Raw genomic sequence first — 21,628 nt, forward strand, 5'->3', positions numbered from 1 at the left:
TTTTTGTTCTTCCCAACAATCTTGTGAAATGGATAGGAAAGGTAGTAGCACAGTTTTATAGATAAGGCAAGTGAGCATCAACAAGGTTGTGATTTATCCAGTATCACAAATTAGTGAAGAGTGTAGTTGGCACTTAAATCCCAGTTCTGATTCCAAGCCAACCTCACCTATACCTGCCATACAAACTTGCTCTAAGACAGCACTGTCCAATAGAGGTCTCTGTGATGATGGAAATGGAAATATTCTAATCTGTGCTGTTCAGTATGGTAGCCACTCAGCACATGTGGCTATTGAACACTTGAAATGTGGCTAACAAAACTAAGCAAATAATTTTTTTATTTAATTTTAATTAAATTTAAATGAATATAGCCAGATGTGACTAGTGGCTGCCATATTGGACATTGCAGCTGAAGAATATGAATAGTCATTAGCAAATGAAGATTATATGAAAATGTTACTATGGAATTCCACATCTCTTTGTGTCACAAACAGACCCTGATGAATTTTTTCCAACTGTTTCAAGAAGAGTTAATCCTGTATTGTACTATTTCAAAATACAGAAAAGGATGCTATGCTGTCTAGCTTGATGAGACAAATAAGGTTTTGATCCCCAAACCCCAAAATAACTTTACCACAAATGAAAATTTCAGGCTGATCATAACTTATGAACATCAGTCATTCTAAATAGACTTGGCAAACCACACATTGCAAGTATTCCACATGACCATCAAGTAGAAATTTCAGCTTAAAATTGTTATAAGAGAGTGGTTATTTAAAATATATAATAAATATATTTATTAAAATAAATATAAATTTAGCTATATAGAAAAAAAAACACCAAAAGGACAAATAATGTATGACACAAGTAAAAGAGTAGGTTAACAATCTAAATGGTCACCTCTGTTTAATATCCAAATTTTACTTGACAGTTTACAAATAAATGCTTACTCCAGGATCCTCAGTAGTTGTGATAGACAGTCTCCATGCATTTGTGTTATCCCTTCCCCTTAAGTGTAGACTGGATTTAGTGACTCTCTTCTAACAAACAGAATTTTGCAAAAATGATGAGATGTCACTTAGATTAGGTTACAAAAAGACTCTGGCTTCTGTCTTGTTTACCTTTTCTTGCATGTTTAGCATTAAGAACTGAGGAACTGAGGATGGCCTCTGGCCAAAAACTAGCAAGAAGCTGAGGCCCTCAGTCCAATAGCTCACAAGGTTGTTGAATTCTTCCAACAACCACATAACTGAGCTTGGAAGCAGATCCTCCCTCAGTATAACCTTCAGATGAGACCAGAGCCCCAGCCAACACCTTGATTGCCAGATCGTAAGAGATCTTGAATCCTTGCGGCAGAGACACTCAGCTAAGCCTCACCTAGTTTCTTGACCTGCAGAAACTGAAATGATAAATGCTTATTGTTTTAAGCCATTCAGTTTTAGTATAATTTGTTACACAGAAATAAAATCTAATATACTAGGGAAATCAAAGATGCACTGGCTTTGCTTCAGCCTCATTAGGGAGCTTCCTTTCAAGTAGGGGAGAATGCATGAGGTGATACACAAAGTAGATCCTGAAGTAGGAAAAAATGCATTGCCTATGTAGCCATCAAAAATGCAGTTTTAAGGTACCATTATGTACCATTCAAATGCAAAAAATGACAGGGCTATTGTCAGCATATTGCTGAAATATACTTTGTATATTGCTGAAAGCTCCAAATCGGTCCTTTCTGACAAGGGATCTGGTAAAAATAATATTACAAAATTTTTCTTACCCTTTGATGTGGTGATGATTCCTTTTTGGTAAGATATCCTAAGAAAAATACCCAAAGTATATGTGGTTTTAGAGGGAAAATTTTTTAAATATGACTAATGCTGCACTATAAATAATAGCAAACAACAGGAACATTTCAAATACCTAACAGTGGATTAAAGATGTACATCTGATGCAGCAACTTAATGGAATACAGTAGAGTATCATATTATCTAGGATTGTGTTTGGCTACAGATAACCAAAGAACCCAAAATGGGGTAGCTTAAATAAGACTTTATTTTTTTCTCAAATAATAGAAGTTTGGAGATAGATCCTCTAAGATTTGGCTGTATGGTAAAATCGGAGACTCAGGCTCCTTCTAGTTGTTGCTTTGTTATCTTTAAAATGTTACCTCATGGTCCGATATGGCTATTTAAACTCCAGCCATCACATCCACATTTCAGCCAGCAGAATATTTTAGCAGACTTCCTGAAAACCACATACAGCACTCATTCATATCTCACTGTCCAGAATCTAGTCACACGATCATATGTACCTACAGGGGAGATTCAGAAATGTCATCTTTTATTTCATTTATTTATTTATTGAGACAGAGTCTCACTCTGTCACCCAGGCTGGAGTGCAGTGGCGAAATCTCGGCTCACTGCAACCTTTGCCTCCTGGGTTCAAGCGATTCTCATGCCTCAGCCTCTGAAGTAGCTGGGACTACAGGCATGCACCACCACACCCAGCTAATTTTTGTATTTTAGTAGAGGTGGGGTTTCACTATGTTGGCCAGGCTGGTCTCAAACTCCTGACCTCAAGTGATCCACCTGCCTCAGCTTCCCAAAGTATTGGGATTACAGGAATGAGCCACTGTGCCCGGCTGCCATCTTTTAGTTAGGTACATTGCCTTCCCAAATGAAACAATGTTTTGTTACTAAGGAGCAAGGGAAGAATGGATGTTGTGGTAGGAAAACAGATTTTGCCACAAGCTGCTACTTATAATTATGTCTATGGATTGAGTTGATAAATGGAGATATGCATAGCTGACTTTTGGCATTTATGAGGGGGTATCATCAGAGATCTTAAAAATTCTAGATCTGTAAAAGTGAAAATGTTGATTTAAGTGCCTGGCTTTTTTCTGGAATCATTTCTGTTGAGTTATGTATTTCCTATGCTTTGTCTCACAACACAAGTTAATCCCTTTCAATTTCGTTAAGTTTCCTTGATAATTATTTTTCACAAAGAATTATTTTTCTCGCTTGATAAGAGTGCTGCCTATGTAATAACAAGTACAGAGAAAAGAAAGAATTAGGGATGCTGGTTATTTTTAACAGGGGAGGGTAACTTGCTTTTGTATAATTCAAATTTGTACCAGAGGAAAATGACCAACTACTAAGTCTTAGACTTTCAGGGAGTTGAAAATACTAATTACACCTAAGTGTGTACATTGAAAAAGATCAAAACGTGACTTGAATAATTATTTTTAAAAGCCATCATTATTAAGTTGCTAACTTATTTTTAGTTTTATTGAAAAGCAATTCTCTTTCCTCAACTCTCATTCATTCCTCTACCTACTCCATTCTGGCTTCTGTCCTCACCATTCCACCAAAATAGCTCTTGTTAAGGAAACCAGTGCCATCTATGCCATGAAATTCAATGGACACATTTTAGTATTCATCTTATTTGACTATTAAAGCAATATCTGGCTCTGGTGAGCACTCCTTTTTTTTAAATTTTTTTTATACTTTAAGTTGTAGGGTGTACATGTGCACAATGTGAAAGTTTGTTACATATGTATACATGTGCCATGCTGATTTGCTGTACTCATTAGTTCATCATTTATATTAGGTATTTCTCCTAATGCTATCCCTCCCCCATCACCCCAACCCATGACAGGCCCCGGTGTGTGATGTTCCCTGCCCTGTGTCCAAGTGTTCTCATTGTTCATTTCCCACCTATGAGTGAGAATGTGTGGTGTTTAGTTTTCTGTCCTTGTGATAGTTTGCTGAGAATGATGGTTTCCAGCTTCATCCATGTCCCTACAAAGGACATGAACTCATCCTTTTTTATGGCTGCATAGTATTCCATGGTGTATATGTGCCACATTTTCTTAATCCAGTCTATCGTTGTTGGACATTTGGGTTGGTTCCAAGTCTTTGCTATTGTGAATAGTGCCGCAATAAACATACGTGTGCATGTGTCTTTATAGTAGCATGATTTATAATCCTTTGGGTGTATACACAGTAATGGGATTGCTGGGTCAAATGGTGTTTCTAGTTGTAGATACTTGAGGAATCGCCATGCAATGGTTGAACTAGTTTCCAGTCCCACCAACAGTGTAAAAGTGTTCCTATTTCTCTGCATGCTCTCCAGCACCTGTTGTTTCCTGTCTTTTTAATGATTGCCATTCTAACTGGTGTGAGATGGTATCTCATTGTGATTTTGATTTGCATTTCTCTGATGGCCAGTGATGATGAGCGTTTTTTCATGTGTCTGTTGGCTGCATAAATGTCTTCCTTTGAAAAGTGTCTGTTCATATCCTTTGCCCACTTTTGGATAGGGTTGTTTAATTTTTTCTTGTAAATTTCTTTGAGTTCTTTGTAGATTCTGTATATTAGCCCTTTGTCAGATGGTTAGATTGCAGAAACTTTCTCCCATTCTGTAGGTTGCCTGTTCACTCTGATGACACTTTCTTTTGCTGTGCAGAAGCTCTTAAGTTTAATTAGATCTTGTTTGTCTGTTTTGGCTTTTGTTGCCATTGCTTTTGGTATTTTAGTCATGAAGTCCTTGCCCATGCCTGTGTCCTAAATGGTATTGCCTAGGTTTTCTTCTAGGGTTTTTATGGTTTCAGAGCTAATATTTAAGTCTTTAATCCATCTCGAATTAATTTTTGTATGAGGTGTAAGGAAGGGATCCAGTTTCAGCTTTCTACATATGGCTAGCCAGTTTTCCCAGCACCATTTATTAAATAGGGAATCCTTTCCCCATTTCTTGTTTTTGTCAGGTTTGTCAAAGACTAGATGGTTGTAGATATGTGGTATTATTTCTGAGGACTCTGTTCTGTTCCATTGGTCTATATCTCTGTTTTGGTACCAGTACCATGCTGTTTTGGTTACTGTAGCCTTGTAGTATAGTTTGAAGTCAGGTACTGTGATGCCTCCAGCTTTGTTCTTTTTGTTTAGGATTGTCTTGGCAACGTGGGCTCTTTTTTGGTTCCATAAGAACTTTAAAGTAGTTTTTTTCCAATACTGTGAAGAAAGTCCTTGGTAGCTTGATGGGGATGGCATTGGATCTATAAATTACCTTGGACAGTATGGCCATTTTCCTGATACTGATTCTTCCTATCCATAAGCATGAAATGTTTTTCCATTTGTTTGTGTCCCCTTTTATTTCGTTGAGCAGTGGTTTGTAGTTATCCTTGAAGACGTCCTTCACGTACATTGTAAGTTTGGATTCCTAGGTATTTTACTCTCTTTAAAGCAATTGTGAATGGGAGTTCACTCATGATTTGGCTCTCTGTTTGTCTGTTATTGGTGTATAGGAATGCTTGAGATTTTTGCACATAGATTTTGTGTCCTGAGACTTTGCTGAAGTTGCTTATCAGCTTAAGGAGATTTTGGGCTGAGACAATGGGGTTTTCTAAATATACAATCATGTCATCTGCAAACAGGGACAATTTGACTTCCTCTTTTCCTAATTGAATATCCTTTATTTCTTTCTTGTGCCCGATTGCCATGGCCAGAACTTCCAACACTATGTTGAATAGGAGTGGTGAGAGAGGGCATCCCTGTCTTGTGCCAGTTTTCAAAGGGAATGCTTCCAGTTTTTGCCCATTCAGTGTGATATTGGCTGTGGGTTTGTCATAGATAGCTCTTATTATTTCGAGATACGTTCCATCCATACCTAGTTTATTGAGAGTTTTTAGCATGAAGGGCTGTTGAATTTTGTCCGAGGCCTTTTCTGCATCTATTGAGATAATCATGTGTTTTTTGTCATTGGTTCTGTTTATGTGATGGGTTACATTTATTGATTTGCATGTATTGAACCAGCCTTCCATCCCAGGGATGAACCCATCTTGACCGTGGTGGATAAGCTTTTTGATATGCTACTGGATTTGGTTTGCCAGTATTTTATTGAGGATTTTTGGATCGATGTTCATCAAGGATATTGGTCTATAATTCTCTTTTTTTGTTGTGTCTCTGCCAGGCTTTGGTATCAGGATGAGCTGGCCTCATAAAATGACTTAAGGAGGATTCCCTCTTTTTCTATTGATTGGAATAGTTTCAGAAGGAATCGTACCAGCTCCTCTTTGTACCTCTAGTAGAATTCGTCTGTGAATCCATCTGGTCCTGGACTTTTTTTGGTTGGTAAGCTATTAATTATTGCCTCAATTTCAGAGCCTGTTATTGGTCTATTCAGGGATTCAACTTCTTCCTCTTTAGTCTTGGGTGGATGTATGTGTCTGGGAATTTATCCCTTTCTTCTAGATTTTCTAGTTTATTTGCATAGAGATGTGTGTAGTATTCTCTGATGGTAGTTTGTATTTCTGTGGGATCATTGCTGATATCCCCTTTATCATTTTTTATTCCATCTATTTGATTCTTCTCTCTTTTCTTCTTTATTAGTCTTGCTAGTAGTCTATCTATTTTCTTGATGTTTTCAAAAAACCAGCTCCTGGATTCATTGATTGTTTGAAGGGCTTTTTGTGTCTCTGTCTCCTTCAGTTCTGCTCTTAGTTATTTCTTGCCTTCTGCTAGCTTTTCAACTTGTTTACTCTTGCTTCTCTAGTTCTTTTAATTGTGATGTTAGGGTGTCAATTTTAGATCTTTCCTGCTTTCTCTTATGGGCAGTAAGTGCTATAAATTTCCCTCTACACACTGCTTTAAATGTGTCCCTAAGATTCTGGTACATTGTGTCTTTGTTCTCATTGGTTTCAAAGAACATCTTTATTTTTGCCTTCATTTCATTATTTACCCAGTAGTCATTCAGGAGCAGGTTGTTCAGTTTCCATGTAGTTGTGCAGTTTTGAGTGAGTTTCTTAATCCTGAGTTCTAATTTGATTGCACTGTGGTCTGAGAGACAGTTTGTGATAATTTCTGTTCTTTTAGATTTGCTGAGGAGTGCTTTACTTCCAACTATGTGGTCAGTTTTGGAATAAGTGTGATGTGGTGCTGAGAAGAATGTATATATTCTGTTGATTTGAGGTGGAGAGTTCTGTAGATGTCTATTAGGTCTGCTTGGTGCAGAGCTGAGTTCAAGTCCTGGATATCCTTGTTAACCTTCTGTCTCATTGATCTGTCTAATGTTGACAGTGGGGTCTTAAAGTCTCCCATTATTATTGTGTGGGAGTCTAAGTCTCTTTGTAGGTATCTAAGGACTTGCTTTATGAATCTGGGTGCTCCTGTATTGGGTGCATACATATTTATGTTAGTTAGCCCTTCTTGTTGAATTGATCCCTTTACCATTATGTAGTGGCCTTCTTTGTCTCTTTTCATCTTTGTTGGTTTAAAGTCTGTTTTATCAGAGACTGGGATTGCAACCCCTGCTTTTTTTTTTTGCTTTCCATTTTCTTGGTAGATCTTCCTCCATCCCTTTATTTTGAGCCTGTGTGTGTCTCTGCTTGTGAGATGGGTCTCCTGAATACAGCACACTGATGGGTCTTGACTCTTTATCCAATTTGCCAGTCTGTGTCTTTCAATTGGAGCATTTAGCCCATTTACGTTTAAGGTTCATATTGTTATGTGTGAATTTGATCATTTGATCCTGTCATTATGATGTTAGGTGGTTATTTTGCCTGTTAGTTGATGCAGTTTCTTCCTAGCATTGATGGTCTTTACAGTTTGGCAAGTTTTTGCAGTGGCTGGTACCGGTTGTCCCTTTTCCGTGTTTAGTGTTTCCTTCAGGAGCTCTTGTAAGGCAGGCCTGGTGGTGACAAAATCTCTCAGCATTTGCTTGTCTGTAAAGGATTTTATTTCTTCTTCACTTATGAAGCTTAGTTTGGCTGGATATGAAATTCTGGGTTGAAAATTCTTCCCTTTAAGAATGTTGAATATTGGCCCCCACTCTCTTCTGGCTTGTAACCTTTCTGCCAAGAGATCAGCTGTTAGTTTGATGGGCTTCCCTTTGTGGGTAACCCAAACTTTCTCTCTGGCTGCCCTTAACATTTTTTCCTTCATTTCAACTTTGGTGAATCTGACAATTACGTGTCTTGGAGTTGCTCTTCTCGAGGAGTATCTTTGTGGCGTTCTCTGTATTTCCTGAATCTGAATGTTGGCCTGCCTTGCTAGATTGGGGAAGTTCTGCTGGATAATATCCTGCAGAGTGTTTTCCAACTTGGTTCCATTCTCTCCGTCACTTTCAGGCACACCAATCAGACGTAGGTTTGGTCTTTTCACATTGTCCCATATTTCTTGGAGGCTTTGTCTGTTTCTTTTTACTCTGTTTTCTCTAAACTTCTCTTCGCACTTCATTTCATTAATTTGATCTGCAATCACTGATACCCTTTCTTCCACTTGAAGAGTGGCACCCAGTTGTATGAGGTGTCTGTCAGCCCCTACTTGGAGGTGTCTCCCAGTTAGGCTACATGGGGGGTCAGGGACCCACTTGAGGAGGCAGTCTGTCTGTTCTCAGAGCTCAAACACCGTGCTGGGAGAACCACTTCTCTCTTCAGAGCTGTCAGACAGGGACATTTAAGTCTGCAGAAGTTTCTCCTGCCTTTTATTCAGCTATGCCATGCCCCCAGAGGTGGAGTCTACAGAGGCAGGCCTACCTCACTGAGCTGTGGTGGGCTCCACCCAGTTCGAGCTTCCTAGCTGCTTTGTTTACCTACTCAAGCTTCAGCAATGGCAGACGCCCCTCCCCCAGCCAGGCTGCCACCTCACAGTTCGATCTTGGACTGCTGCACTAGCAGTGAGCAAGGCTCCGTGGGTGTGGGAGCCAGTAAGCCAGGCACAGGAAATAATCTCCTGGTGTGCCGTTTGTTAAGACCACTGGAAAAGCACAGTATTAAGGCAGGAGTGTCCTGAGTGTCCCGATTTTCCCAGTACAGTCTATCACATCTTCCCTTGTCTAGGAAAGGGAAATCCCCCGACCCTTTGCGCTTCACGGATGAGACGATGCCCCGCCCTGCTTTGGCTTGCCCTTCATGGGCTGCACCCACTGTCTGACCAGTCCCAATGAGATGAACCAGGTACCTCAGTTGGAAATGCAGAAATCACCCGTCTTCTGCGTTGATCATGCTGGGAGCTGCAGACCAGAGCTGTTCCTATTCTGCCAACTGAGCACTCACTTGTTTTTGGAACACTCTGTTCCCTTATCTTTCTTGATAGCATAGTTGTCCCCACCTCTTTGGCTGCTCTTGTCAGTATCCTTTGCAAAAAAGTTAAGGCCTCTCTGAGCTATACTGTTTACCTAGAGAAGTTTATATGCTTCAAATTCCATTACATGCTAAGCCTTCCAAATGCCTATATGATCTCTGCAGCTTCCTATGTAATATGTGCAAATGCTTACATGATATCTCCACTAGGATTATCTTCAGCACACCTCAAATTTTCTAAGTCTGGAAACAAATCCATGATCATTCCCTAAAATGTTAATATCAAGTGATCATACAGGTTTACCATTATGGAACAGAGTCTAGCAGGGGCTTTGTTAATGTGCATTAGGGGGCTGAATTAATTAAAGGTATATTATGCCTTTATGCAATGCTGACGAAGTAAGGAGAGCATGGAATGTAGATGCGGTGCATTACTAATGATTTGTGTTGATGTTCCTACCATTCTGATAGGATGGGGCATGGGATGGGATGCTCAAAGTCATATTTCTTTTGATTTAAAGAAAATAAAAGATATATGACATTTCTTACATATCTAACTTTGTGGAATAAGATTCATACCTGTGACATAATTATACATTCATTAGTGTGATTATTTGATTAAAATCTATCTCTTACATTTATCTGTATGCTTGATAAGTACAGGAATTATGCCTGCTTTGCTTACTGTTGTATCTTTAGTACTAACATAGTGCCTAGCAAGTAGTAGGCTTTCAGTAAGTGTTCAGCACACAATTAGTGGTCTGTATTTTCTTCTGTGTATTATATTACGCACTCAAGTGTAGTCTGATTTACCCTTATTCTTTGTCCAAACATATATGCCTCCATGACTTAAAAAAGTGAAATTAGGCAAACCTGGCCAGAGAATAAGTAATACCAGACATATTCTCAGACTACTTTTTGAAGCATGGGGCATGCTGAACCTGTAGGTAGAAACTGAACCTATTCATTTAGAAGAGCCATTTGTTGCCTAATCTTGTTCTTACGCAGTTTGTCATTCTCAGTTTTGGTTCTGTCCTGGTTTTTGTGTTCTGTCAGATAGTCAGCTTCAAAAAATTATGTCCAAAATCAGAACAAAAAACATGACAGATGGAAGTTGTTGAGGCAGGGCCCTAGGAATGCATAAACATTTGACTGTGTGAGGATTGGAGGGTTACTAAAAGCAAGGATTATATCGTTTACTCATGGATAACCTCAGCAAAGTGACTAGAAAAACTGGAGGCACTTACGAAGTACAGGAGGAAGGCAGAGACTAGACTGAGTACCTGTTAGAAACAGCTGTCACAATGGACAGCAGTCAGGAAAGGGCTGGGGCCAGGAAATGTGTTGTGATAGACTGACTCTTTATGTCTTTTGGAGTAGACCATGGCTTAATCTTTTTTAAAAAAAAGCACCAGGATCTCTCTATGTTAACTTTACTTTGCACTTCAAGGCTTCCAACTGATCTTACAGATAAGTAGTCACTTGTTCTGATCTGGGCCTTCTTTTGGTTCTGTGCTATCCCTTTGGGTTTGCTCAGACAGGGAGGTGCTTATGGTCCCAGCTCTTGGAGGTTGTGCAGTCCTGGACATTCTGACCAAGTGCTTTTGCTTTGTGAACCCAGAAAATCTGAGACAGGTGTCAGTTAATTTAGAAAGTTTATTTTGCCAAGGTTGAGGATGCACCCATGACACAGCCTCAGGTAGTCCTGAGGCATGTGCCCAAGGTGGTTGGGACACAGCTTGATTTTCTACATTTTAGAAAGACATGAGACATCAATCAATATATGTAAGAAGTACATTAATTTGGTCTGGAAAGGCGGGACACCTTGAAGCAATGGTAGAAAGACTGGAAGCTGGGAGGGCGCTTCCAGATCACAGGTGAGACACAAGTGGTTGCATTCTTTTGAGTTTCTGATTAGCCTTTCCAAAGAAGGCAATCAGATATGCATCTATCTCAGTGAGTAGAGGAGTGACTTTGGATAGAATGGGAGGCAGGTTTGCCCTAAGCAGTTTCCAGCTTGAATTTTCCTTAGTGATTTGGGGGGTGCAAGATATTATCCTTTCACAGCTTCCACTGAGGATTGTCCTTTAAGTCCTTTCAGCATGAATGGAGAAACCTTGCGGTCATTCAAGGGACAGGGAAATATCACCTGAGAACCTAAGAAAATGCATTTCTGTGTCAGTTCCCAAGCTCAGTGTGCCACATGGAGGGCCAAGGCATCATGGTTTCAAATTCCAACATTGCTACTTATATGCTATGGGATTCTGCCTAAATCTTTAGATCGCTCTGCAGTTCAGTGAAACACTTTTCTGTAATATGTGAATATTTTTTTCTGGATCCCTAATGACCATGTTCCACTCTCTTTTAGGTACTTTTCAGTGTGTCTGGCAAGGTATATAGGGACCAATATTTGGTGTGTGTGTGTGTATCTGCATGTAAAAGAGGTCTATAATCCCTTTAGCAAATGCACACAAACACACACATACACACGTTTGTAATAATTGCATAGTAATTATAGAATTACTATAGTATGTTTAGTAATATCCTGAGGCAAAGTATTTTAAAAGGCTGTCATCTAATTGACCAAGGAAGTGATTTCCTCTATTCCATTCCCACTGTCTTGGAACAAGGGACCAGCTTCTCACTGCCAAACAGGAAGATCTAGAAAAGCAACTGTAGTGTGGGCTGAGAGGGTGGTGATCAGTCAAGAGTCAGTGTGATTGCCACGTAACACTTCTCATTCCAGACACAAATTCTATGGATTATGCCTTATGTGTGGAGAATGGTGATCTGGCCTTAGCCTCACTCCCCTGGGCAAACAATACAAGGCTCCTGTCTGGAAACCTTGATAGGTTGCTTCAATGGGGCTGTGCTGGGTAATTTCAGTAGGAGCAGTGATGGGAAGGAGAACTAACATTTATTTCATAAGCAAATATTATGTGATTTCATTTTATCTTCACAACAATCCTATGATATAGGGATATTAAATATCTCCCATTTTAAAGATGAGAAAATAGAAGCTCAGAGAGGCAAAGTAACTTTCCCCAGGTCACAGAGCCAGAAAGTGAAATTCCAAACCACATCCTTCCAAATCCAAAACCTGTGTTATTTCTCTTATGCTATTTGGCATAAAAATGCAGGCAGGAAAATGGTGAAGAACAGGGACTCTGGGGATGGATTGTCTAAGGCTGAATAGATATGTGATGTTGGCAAGTCACTTCCCATCTCTTGGTTTTAGCCTCATTATCTTAAAATGGGGACAGTAACAGTACCTACTTCCTAGGGTAATTTGAAGATTAAAAGAGTTAACACAAGAAAAGTACCTCCAGTGCCTAGAGTAAAATATGCAAGCTATCTGTTTTCATCCCACAGTGCTTTGGAACTCCAGCCCTCAGAGTATACTGGTAGCACAGGGCTCTCACATTCCTGGCTCTTGCCCTCACATCTATAGCCTGGGGCCTCTTTAGCAGGGATTGTCTACTGCTAAAAGAAATAAGGCATTTTCCTGGTAGCCTGCAGTGAACTAGCTCTAATTGGCTTTTAGTATTACTCAGTTCAGCTTCTCAAGAGAAGGAGTTTTTAGTGCTGTGAGGTCACTCCCACTTAAGGAGGGGCATGGTAAATGGACAATTTGGACATAAAAGCAGCTTAATTTTTTTTTTACTTTTATTTTAGGTTCAGGGGTAAACGTGTGGGTTTGTTATATGAGTAAACTTGTGTCACAGGGGTTGGTTGTACAGATTATTTCATCACCCAAGTACTAAGCCTAGTACTCAATAGTTAACGTTTTCTGATCCTCTCCCTCCCCCAACCCTCCACACTCAAGTAGGCCCCAGTGTCTGTTGTTTCCCTCTTTGTGTCCATGTGTTGTCATCATTTAGCTCCCACTTATGAGTGAGAACATGTGGTATTTGGTTTTCTGTTCCTGCATTAGTTTGCTAAGGGTAATGGCCTCCAGTTCCACCACAGAAATTTAATACACAGAAATGAACATTCCTTGAACAAAAATCTTTGTCTATCTAACTGTACCTTCTTAGTGTAGATTTCTTGAAGTGAAATGGCTGGATCAAAGGATAGAAACATTTTTAAAGCTCTTTAAATTGAGTATTGAATTGCTTTTTCCAGGCAAATAATATCCACACCAACACATAAGATGGTCATGAACCTGCCTATTCAATGATACCTCCATAAGCCATAGTGTTACTTAAAATGTTTCTTCTGAAAGAAATCATAGATGGCACAAACAAATGGAAACACATCCCATACTCATGGATCGGTAGAATCAATATTGTGAAAATGACCATACTGCCAAAAGCAATCTACAAATTCAATGCAATCTCCATCAAAATACCACCATCATTCCTCACAAAATTAGAAAAAAACATTTCTAAAATTCATATGGAACCAAAAAAGAGCCCACATAGCCAAAGCAAGACTAAGCAAAAAGAACAAATCTGGAGGCATCACACTACCTGATTTCAAACTATACTATAAGGCTATAGTCACCAAAACAGCATGGTACTGGTATAAAAATAGGCACATAGACCAATGGAACAGAATAGAGAATCGAGAAATAAACCCAAATACTTACAGCCAACTGATCTTTGACAAAGCAAACAAAAATGTAAAGTGGGGAAAGGACACCCTTTTCAACAAATGGTGCTGGGATAATTGGCTAGCAACACGTAGGAGGATGAAACTGGATGCTCATCTCTCACCTTATGCAAAAACCAACTCAAGATGGATTAAGTACTCAAACCTAAGACTGGAAACTATAAAAATTCTAGAAGATAACATTGGAAAAACCCTTCAAGACATTGGCCTAGGCAAGGATTTAATGACCAAGAACCCAAATGCAAATGCAATAAAAACAAAGATAAATAGCTGGGATCTAATTAAACTAAGAAGCATTTGCATGGCAAAAGGAACAGTCAGCGAAGTAAACAGACAACTCACAGAGTGGGAGAAAATCTTCACAATCTATACATCTGACAAAGGACTCATATCCAGAATCTACAACGAACTCAAGTCAGTAAGAAAAAAATCCCATCAAAAAGTGGGCTGAGAACATGAATAGACAATTATCAAAAGAAGATACAGAAATGGCCAACAAACATATGGAAAAATGCTCAACATCACTAATGATCAGGGAAATGCAAATCAAAACAACAGTGTGATACCACCTTGCTCCTGCAAGAATGGCCATAATCAAAAACTCAAAATAACACTAGATGTTGGCATGGATGTGGTAATCAGGGAACATTTCTACACTGCTGGTGGGAGCGTAAACTAGTACAGCCACTATGGAAAATAGTGTGGAGATTCCCTAAAGAACTAAAAGTAGAACTACCATTTGATCCAGCAATCCCAATACTGGGTATCTACCCAGAGGAAAAGAAGTCATTATTCGGAAAAGATACTTGCATACATATGTTTATGGCAGCACAATTCACAATTGCAAGATCATGGAACCAACCCAAATGCCCATCAATCAACAAGTGGATAAAGAAACCATGATATATATATACACACATATATGTATATATACACATATATGTATATATGATACATGTATATGATATATATATGTATGATAGAATACTACTCAATCATAAAAAGGAATGAATTAACAGCATTTGCAGTGACCTGGATGAGATTGGAGACTATTATTCTAAGTGAAGTAACTCAGGAATGGAAAACCAAACATCGTATGTTCTCACTGAAATGTGGGAGCTAAGCTATGAGGACACAAAGGCATAAGAATGATACAATGGACTTTGGGGACTTGGAGGGAAGAGTGATAGTGGAGTGAGGGATAAAAGACTACAAATATGTTGCAGTGTTTACTGCTCGGGTGATAGGTGCACCAAAATCTCACAAGTTACCACTGAAGAACTTACTCATGTAACCAAATAGCACTTGTACCCCAATAACTTACGGGAAAAAAAATGTTCTGTGGTATTTAGTTCCCTTAGTGAAAGTCAAAAGCGTGAAGTAACAATTGTTAAATGTCAACATTTATAACACACCCAAAATTATATCTTTTGCAAGTATTTAAAATTATCTTAAACATTTTTAGATGTCAACCTAAAAATATATGAGGGCCTATATAGTTTGCAAACTTTTTTTGTAATGGTTCTCATCCTTGGCTTCACATTGGAGTTTCCTGGGGAACTTTGAAACATGAATGACTGGGTCCCACTTCCAGAGTTTGTGACGGAATTGGTATGTGGTACAGGCTGAGCATCAGAAGTTTTTAGAGCTCCCCAGGTAAATCTAATAGCTAAAGTAGAGAGCTCTGGTTTTAGGGTAGGTATGTGAGCAAAAATTTGTAAAGGCCATATTTTACAGAAATGCCTTTTTGTCGCTTCTCATCCCAACCCCATTCCTGGAGGCAGTCACTCAATGTCAAGATCCTGGCCTCATTAGTCCGCTGCAGTTTCTGTCTCCAGGTGCTTCAGGTACTCCCGAACATAATTCTTGAGCCCCTGGACTAGGGTTGTCTCATAGTACTGCCTTTTGTTCTGAAGAGAAGCATCAAAGAAGGTCATCATCTGGGCCATTACTTTTCCAAGATCTTAAGACAGAATCCTTCCCTCAAGCAGAGGACTGTCTTTTATTTCTTACTTTTTTAACACATCACCTACTACCTATCCTCAATCATGGGCTTTGTACAGTAACTGGCATTGAATATATCCTTATATTTCCCTGGATTCTCCCAAAAGAAATGGGATTTTTTAGTTTAATTTAAATTAAAACTTCTTTGCCAAAAATGTCTTATATGCCCATGCCGTAAGAATGAAAATATAATAAAACTAAATTGCCCTCACACATCTGTTCCTAGCAACCCATTTCTTCTTCCAGGAGGCAACTCCTATTAATGGTTTCTTATGTACCCTTCCAGAGACATTTCATACATTTACATTTAATTATATATAAGTGTCCTTTTTCAACTTTAGTTTTTATTTTTGCACAAATAATATCACACCATGCACACTTCCCTGCACCTTATGGATAGTTTCATATCAGCAATAGTCATCTTAGTTTCTTATATGGATCTTAGCATATTAGCTCAGGTCTCTTTTGTACTTCTCACCTCTTCACGATCCAGTTTAATGGTTAGCTTCTCTGTCTAATGCCTAAGGCCAAACAATGCGAAATGAAACCCTACAATAAGTGGCTTTTTGTGTCTGGCTCAACATGAAGTGAGTTTATACTATGCTGCATCTCTGGTGTTGTGCTGTGGTACATGTGGCCCCACACCTGATTCAGCTGTATGAAGAGGGAGAATGAGACTGAGACCTGTAGTATTCTGAAGCAGATTTTCAAGAACTATTTTCCTGTCCCTCTCTTGTGGCTTAGTTGTTGACCTCTTCACACAAGTGAACTTCTAATTGCTCTATTTTTTCTCTTTATTAACAGCTATGTGTTTGACTGTTTTCTCTGTGCCAGGTCCTATGCTAAAAAATTTGCATGTCATTATGTCTTTTTTTGCATATGTAGCTATGTGAGCTGAGTTTTGTTAAATTCCATTTCACAGATGGGAAAATTAAGGCAGAAAACAAGTAAATTGCCTTTACTTTGCAACAGCAAGTAAGTGGTAGAACCAGGATTTGAACTGAGAGGGTCTGGCTCCACTCAGACCTTAATCAGGAGCAAAGAGGCAAGAAAACAGTATGCAGTAAGCCAACATAAATGTGTAATCCTGAGATTGGAATCCTTAGTCTGCAGATATATTTGAAAGTTTTATTGCAAGGAATTGAGTTTCTACCTAAAGGTGAGATTGAGGTTTAAGATGGGTAGAAAAGGTTTAAATAGCCATTGTTCAGAGTGGGAGAGAACCACCTGGGGAAAAGTTGGAGATTTAGTGGGCATAATACTTACTAAATGGTTACTAATATTACCATAGCGGTTGTCTTCCCTAGTGGTCTCCCTCCCAACCATGCTCTTCTACACAGGATGTTAGCAATACACCATCACATAGAGGAAATATGAATTATTAATTTAGTAAGTGATTATTTAATACCTATGACACATCAGGCACTGGTGTCAGTGTAGATACATTGGCATACTGAACCAGAATGAAAGGCCAACAGGAGGGCCACTGTGTAGAGGAGAAATCTGTTGGAAGTGACCAATGATCCCTTCATCATTCCCCCGAGGTATCTGCTGCACTAGGATGGGCCTTTGCTTTGCTTTCAGTGAGCGTATCAGGAGGCAAAACTTACCTCATTGTTAAGTTGACAGATGAAGGGGTGGCCTGCCCCTCCACACCTGTGGGTGCTTCTCGTTAGGTGGGACGAAAGACTTGAGAAAAGGAATAAGACACAGAGACAAAGTGTAGAGAAGGAAAAGCGGGGCCCAGGGGACCGGTGCTGTGCTTACAGAGGACCCACACCGGCACCGGCCTCTGAGTTCCCTTGGTATTTATTCACAATTATCTTTACCATCACCGGTGCTGTGCTTTGAGATGTAGATGCGAACATCTCCATAAACCTTTTAGCAGTATTGCTCCAGCAAGCCCCACCTTATCCCTAAAGGCGGTTATCTCCTTACTCAGTAAATAAAGCACACAAAGGGTTTTACCTGGAGATGTTTTATCTCCCAGGGACGGGCAGAAGACAAATGTTTTTCTTTTTCTCTAGATTTAAGAGAATGGTGATGACCTTTAACCATAAGCAGCCTTTAGGCACTTGTTTAACAAAGCACATTCTGCACCGCCCAAAATCCTTTTAACCTTAAGTCATCACAGCACATGTCTCTTGCAAGGACAAGGTTGGGGGTAGGGTCACAGATTAACAGCATCTCAAATACAGAACTAAATGGAGTCTCTTATGTCTACTTCCTTCTATATAGACACAGTAACAGGCTGATCTTTCTTTCTTTTCCCCACATTTCCCCCTTTTCTTTTCAACAAGACTACCATTGTCATCACGATACAGAGATTACATACTTCACAAGGTAATAGAATATCACAAAACAAGTGGAGGCAGGATGAGTTCACAGGTCGGTGTTAAAATTGAAATTAAAATTGCCAACGAAATTTTTGGGCACGCATAGTCATTGATAACATTTTATCAGGAAATAGGGTTTGAGAGCAGACAACCTGACTGGCCAAAATTTATTAGGTGGGAATTTCCTCATCCTAATAAGCCTGGGAGCACTACAGGAGGCCGGGGCTTATTTCATCCCTTCGGCTTCAACCGTAAAAGGCGGCACGTCTCCAAGGGGGTCGTTTATAGGCCTACCCTCAGAGCGCATTCTCTTTCTCAGGGATATTCCTTGCTGAAAAAAAGAATTCAGCGATATCTCTCCTATTTGTGTGCAAAAGGAGAAAAGATACGGCTCTGTTCCGTCTGGCTCACTGGCGGCCAGTTTAAGGTTACCTCCCTTGTTTCCTGAACACCACTGTTAACTCGTTCTTTTTTTTCAAGATGCCCAGTTTTCGTATTGTTCAAACACACGTCCTTTACAAACAATTTGTGTAGTTAAGGCAATCATCACAGGGTCCTGAGGTGACATATATCCTCCTCAGCTTACAAAGAAGATGATGGGATTAAAAGATTAAAGTAAAGACATAAGATATTACAAAAGTATAAAGTTTGGAAAACTAATAAAATGTCCATGAAATCTTCATATTTTATGCTTTTCTGCTGTGGCTTCAGCCAGTCCCTCAGTTCAAGGTCCCTGACTTCCCGCAACATTCTCCCTCCCTTTTCCTCTATATAAATGTGCCATGGCGATGAAGGCTTGTTCGTTCTCTCGATTTTGGTGCAGGATTCTTCGACTGGTCCGGCACACTAAAAACAAACCGATCAAACAGAGACACATAATTCCAAAATTTACTGCAGTAGAGTTTCCAATAGACTGAATCCAAGTCGTGGGGTTTAATCCGTAAAGATTTTTTGCCACTTGATCTAACGCCTCAGCTCCAGGCACAATATTTAAGTGACTCTGAGAGGCTTCAAAAATTTGTTCTTTTAATTTAGAAATGTCTAAAGTGAGATTGTCTTCTCTTCCCTGTAAATGGCGTCTTACCATGTCCCAGTGATGTCTAGACTCATTATAAACTTGGGGTGTAATACAAAAATCTGACGTATTCCAGTCACACTGTAACTGGAAATGATGTTCCAAGCTCATGAGCCTATCTCCCATCCAAATGACAGTTTGTCTAAGGTCATTAATTTGATTAGCCAATTTTTGATCGATACCAGATTGTGAATTCCACAACCTTGTGGAATTCTTTTGCCAATTGTCAACAAAGCTTACTGTCTAAACAGAAGAGTGCAATGCGACTCCTGCCACAGCGGCTGTAGCTGTGACTGCAATCAATCCCATAATCACTGCAATTAAAGTAAAAATGAATCTTTTGGATCTATTTAAAATGCCTTTTAATACTTCAGTCAAAATATGAATGGATGGCGAGGCCTCCCATGGTCGATCCATGGACACAGGGATCCACACGCCTTCTCTTGCTCTCACAAGCAGAATACGGTGCTGCCAATCAAAAGTTGAATCAATGCAAGTAAATAATCTGCAATTTTCACATGTTATAGTTTGGGAGTCTGGTTTAATAACTACATTTCCTATGACTAACATATAAGGGGGTTTTACACAACTTAGTAAAGGAACTGTTAGACTGGAATTTAGGTTGATAGAGTAAAATGTTTTATAATCTCTTGTTTCTATAGTTTGGTTCCCAGACCAAATTCTAAGGTGGCATGTAGCCGCAGTAAGCCTCCATAATTCTGGATGTTCAGGACCAAAAACCGGACTTATTATTTTTGGTCTTGGAGTAGAGGTTCCCTTTTCTCCCCATTTCCAAGGGTAGAAAGACTGAAATTTCTTGTACCTATGTTTGTCTAAATTTTTTGTTAAGTCACTATCAACAGTTGGACTCAATAGTGCATTGGGACAGAATTGAGTTTGTCCTGTGCAATCGTGGTAGAATTGACCTTGAGGTGCCCAATCTATAATAGTTCCAAATGTGTTGTTTTGTAAAATCACGGCACTCTCGGCCACACATTCTTCCCAAACTAAATCTTTTGTTTTTATGGAAATCTCCTTGGGGCAAGGTCTTCCTTTTGGCCTAAATATTAATGATCTTTGATAAGAGAAGTCTTGTAAATAGTTTACCTGTGGTTTGAGTGACATACTGCTTACCATATGATAAGTAAATCTACTGGTGGGATTGAGAGTAGGTACTTCTACCAACCAATTTTGGATAGCAGGCATTAAACATCCTGGTGCTCTCCCGAGACATATAGGAGGATAACGATACCCAATGGAAATATTTATCATCATTCCTTCTTCCTCCGGTTTTGCAGGGCAACGATCATCTGTGGGACCAGCTACCCACACACTATTATTAACATATACTTCAATGGGATTATCCATCCAAGTGACTGCCCGAATTAAGGGCGGGAAAGGCACATAGGCCCAGTAGGTATAATTAGCTGCAGCTGCTCCTGCAGGCATGGGGAGACTTACCACCGTTGATACAACCATTAAAGCTGCAAACAGCATTTTTTCTGAGGTTTGTGTCACCTTTGTGCTAGCTAGGCTTTTTCTAGCTAACAGTGTCAGCTTCTTTAACTGTGCCCAGGTTGGCAGCTCCGCCTTCTTGGTGCATGGTGACTTCATCTGTTTTTCTAATATCACCACTTGATTCATCCTGCGAGTCAATGGTGCCTGATTGCGGTGTTTCCGTCTCCGTGGAGGCGCTTTCCTTTGCATCTCCGATGGGTTCATTGTAGAACTTCAAATGTCTAGTGGGTATCCAAACAGGAAGCTGATTTTCTCCTGGTGAAACACAAGCAAAACCTCTTCCCCAGGTTATCACCTTCCCTATCTCCCATGTCCTATTTTTGTTGTCTTTCCACCAAATCAGTTTTCCTTCATGTGGACTGTTCTTTTTACCCGTAAGATGTTGTTCTGCAGAAGTAGTAGTCTGATCTCTATAAATGTTTAAAAAATTTAAAGTATAGAGTGCTAGATTAAGCTGCATCTGAGGAGAGGTACACTCCTTACTGTCTCCCCCCTTTTTTTGTTTAACTAACTGAGTTTTGAGTGTTCTATTAGTTCTTTCAACTATGGCCTGTCCTTGGGAATTATAAGGAATTCCTGTTGTATGTGTAATATTCCACTGATTTAATAATTTTTGGAAAGCTTTACTACAATAACCTGGTCCATTGTCAGTTTTAATTTTTTCTGGAACTCCCATCACAGCAAAACAAGATAATAAATGTTTTTTAACATGGGAAGTACTTTCTCCTGTCTGGCATGTTGCCCATATGAAATGTGAATAAGTATCAACTGTTACATGAACATATGATAATTTTCCAAATGAAGGTACATGGGTAACATCCATTTGCCATAATGCGTTAGGACACAGACCTCTGGGATTAACTCCTGCCTCTTGGGTGGGCAGGTGTAGTACTTGACACTGGGTACAATGTTGTACAATATTTTTTGCCTGCTTCCACGTGACATCAAATTTGTTTTTTAACCCTGCTGCATTTACATGAGTCAAAGCATGAAGTTCTTGTGCTTTTATG

General features: G+C 39.5%; 1 protein-coding gene across 2 annotated transcripts; it reads right to left on the bottom strand.

Moving 5' to 3' along the window:
- Positions 1-18,495: 18,495 nt before the first annotated feature.
- On the bottom strand, positions 18,496-21,091 carry LOC134736006 (endogenous retrovirus group K member 25 Env polyprotein-like). 2 transcript variants are annotated; one of them, XM_063634792.1, is made up of 2 exons: positions 20,619-21,091; positions 18,496-18,871 (listed from the first exon to the last, which is right to left on the bottom strand). In XM_063634792.1, exons 1-2 carry the CDS (start codon positions 20,820-20,822, stop codon positions 18,608-18,610), a joined length of 468 nt encoding a protein of 155 aa, XP_063490862.1. In that variant the 5' UTR covers positions 20,823-21,091; the 3' UTR covers positions 18,496-18,607. The 2 variants fall into 2 exon arrangements, with proteins under 2 accessions (XP_063490862.1, XP_063490863.1); XM_063634793.1 differs by lacking the exon at positions 18,496-18,871 and adding an exon at positions 19,382-19,548 and having other exon boundaries at positions 20,451-21,091.
- Positions 21,092-21,628: the final 537 nt, after the last annotated feature.

Source organism: Symphalangus syndactylus, chromosome X (genome assembly GCF_028878055.3).
Source record: "Symphalangus syndactylus isolate Jambi chromosome X, NHGRI_mSymSyn1-v2.1_pri, whole genome shotgun sequence".
NCBI classification, from domain to species: Eukaryota; Metazoa; Chordata; class Mammalia; order Primates; family Hylobatidae; genus Symphalangus; species Symphalangus syndactylus.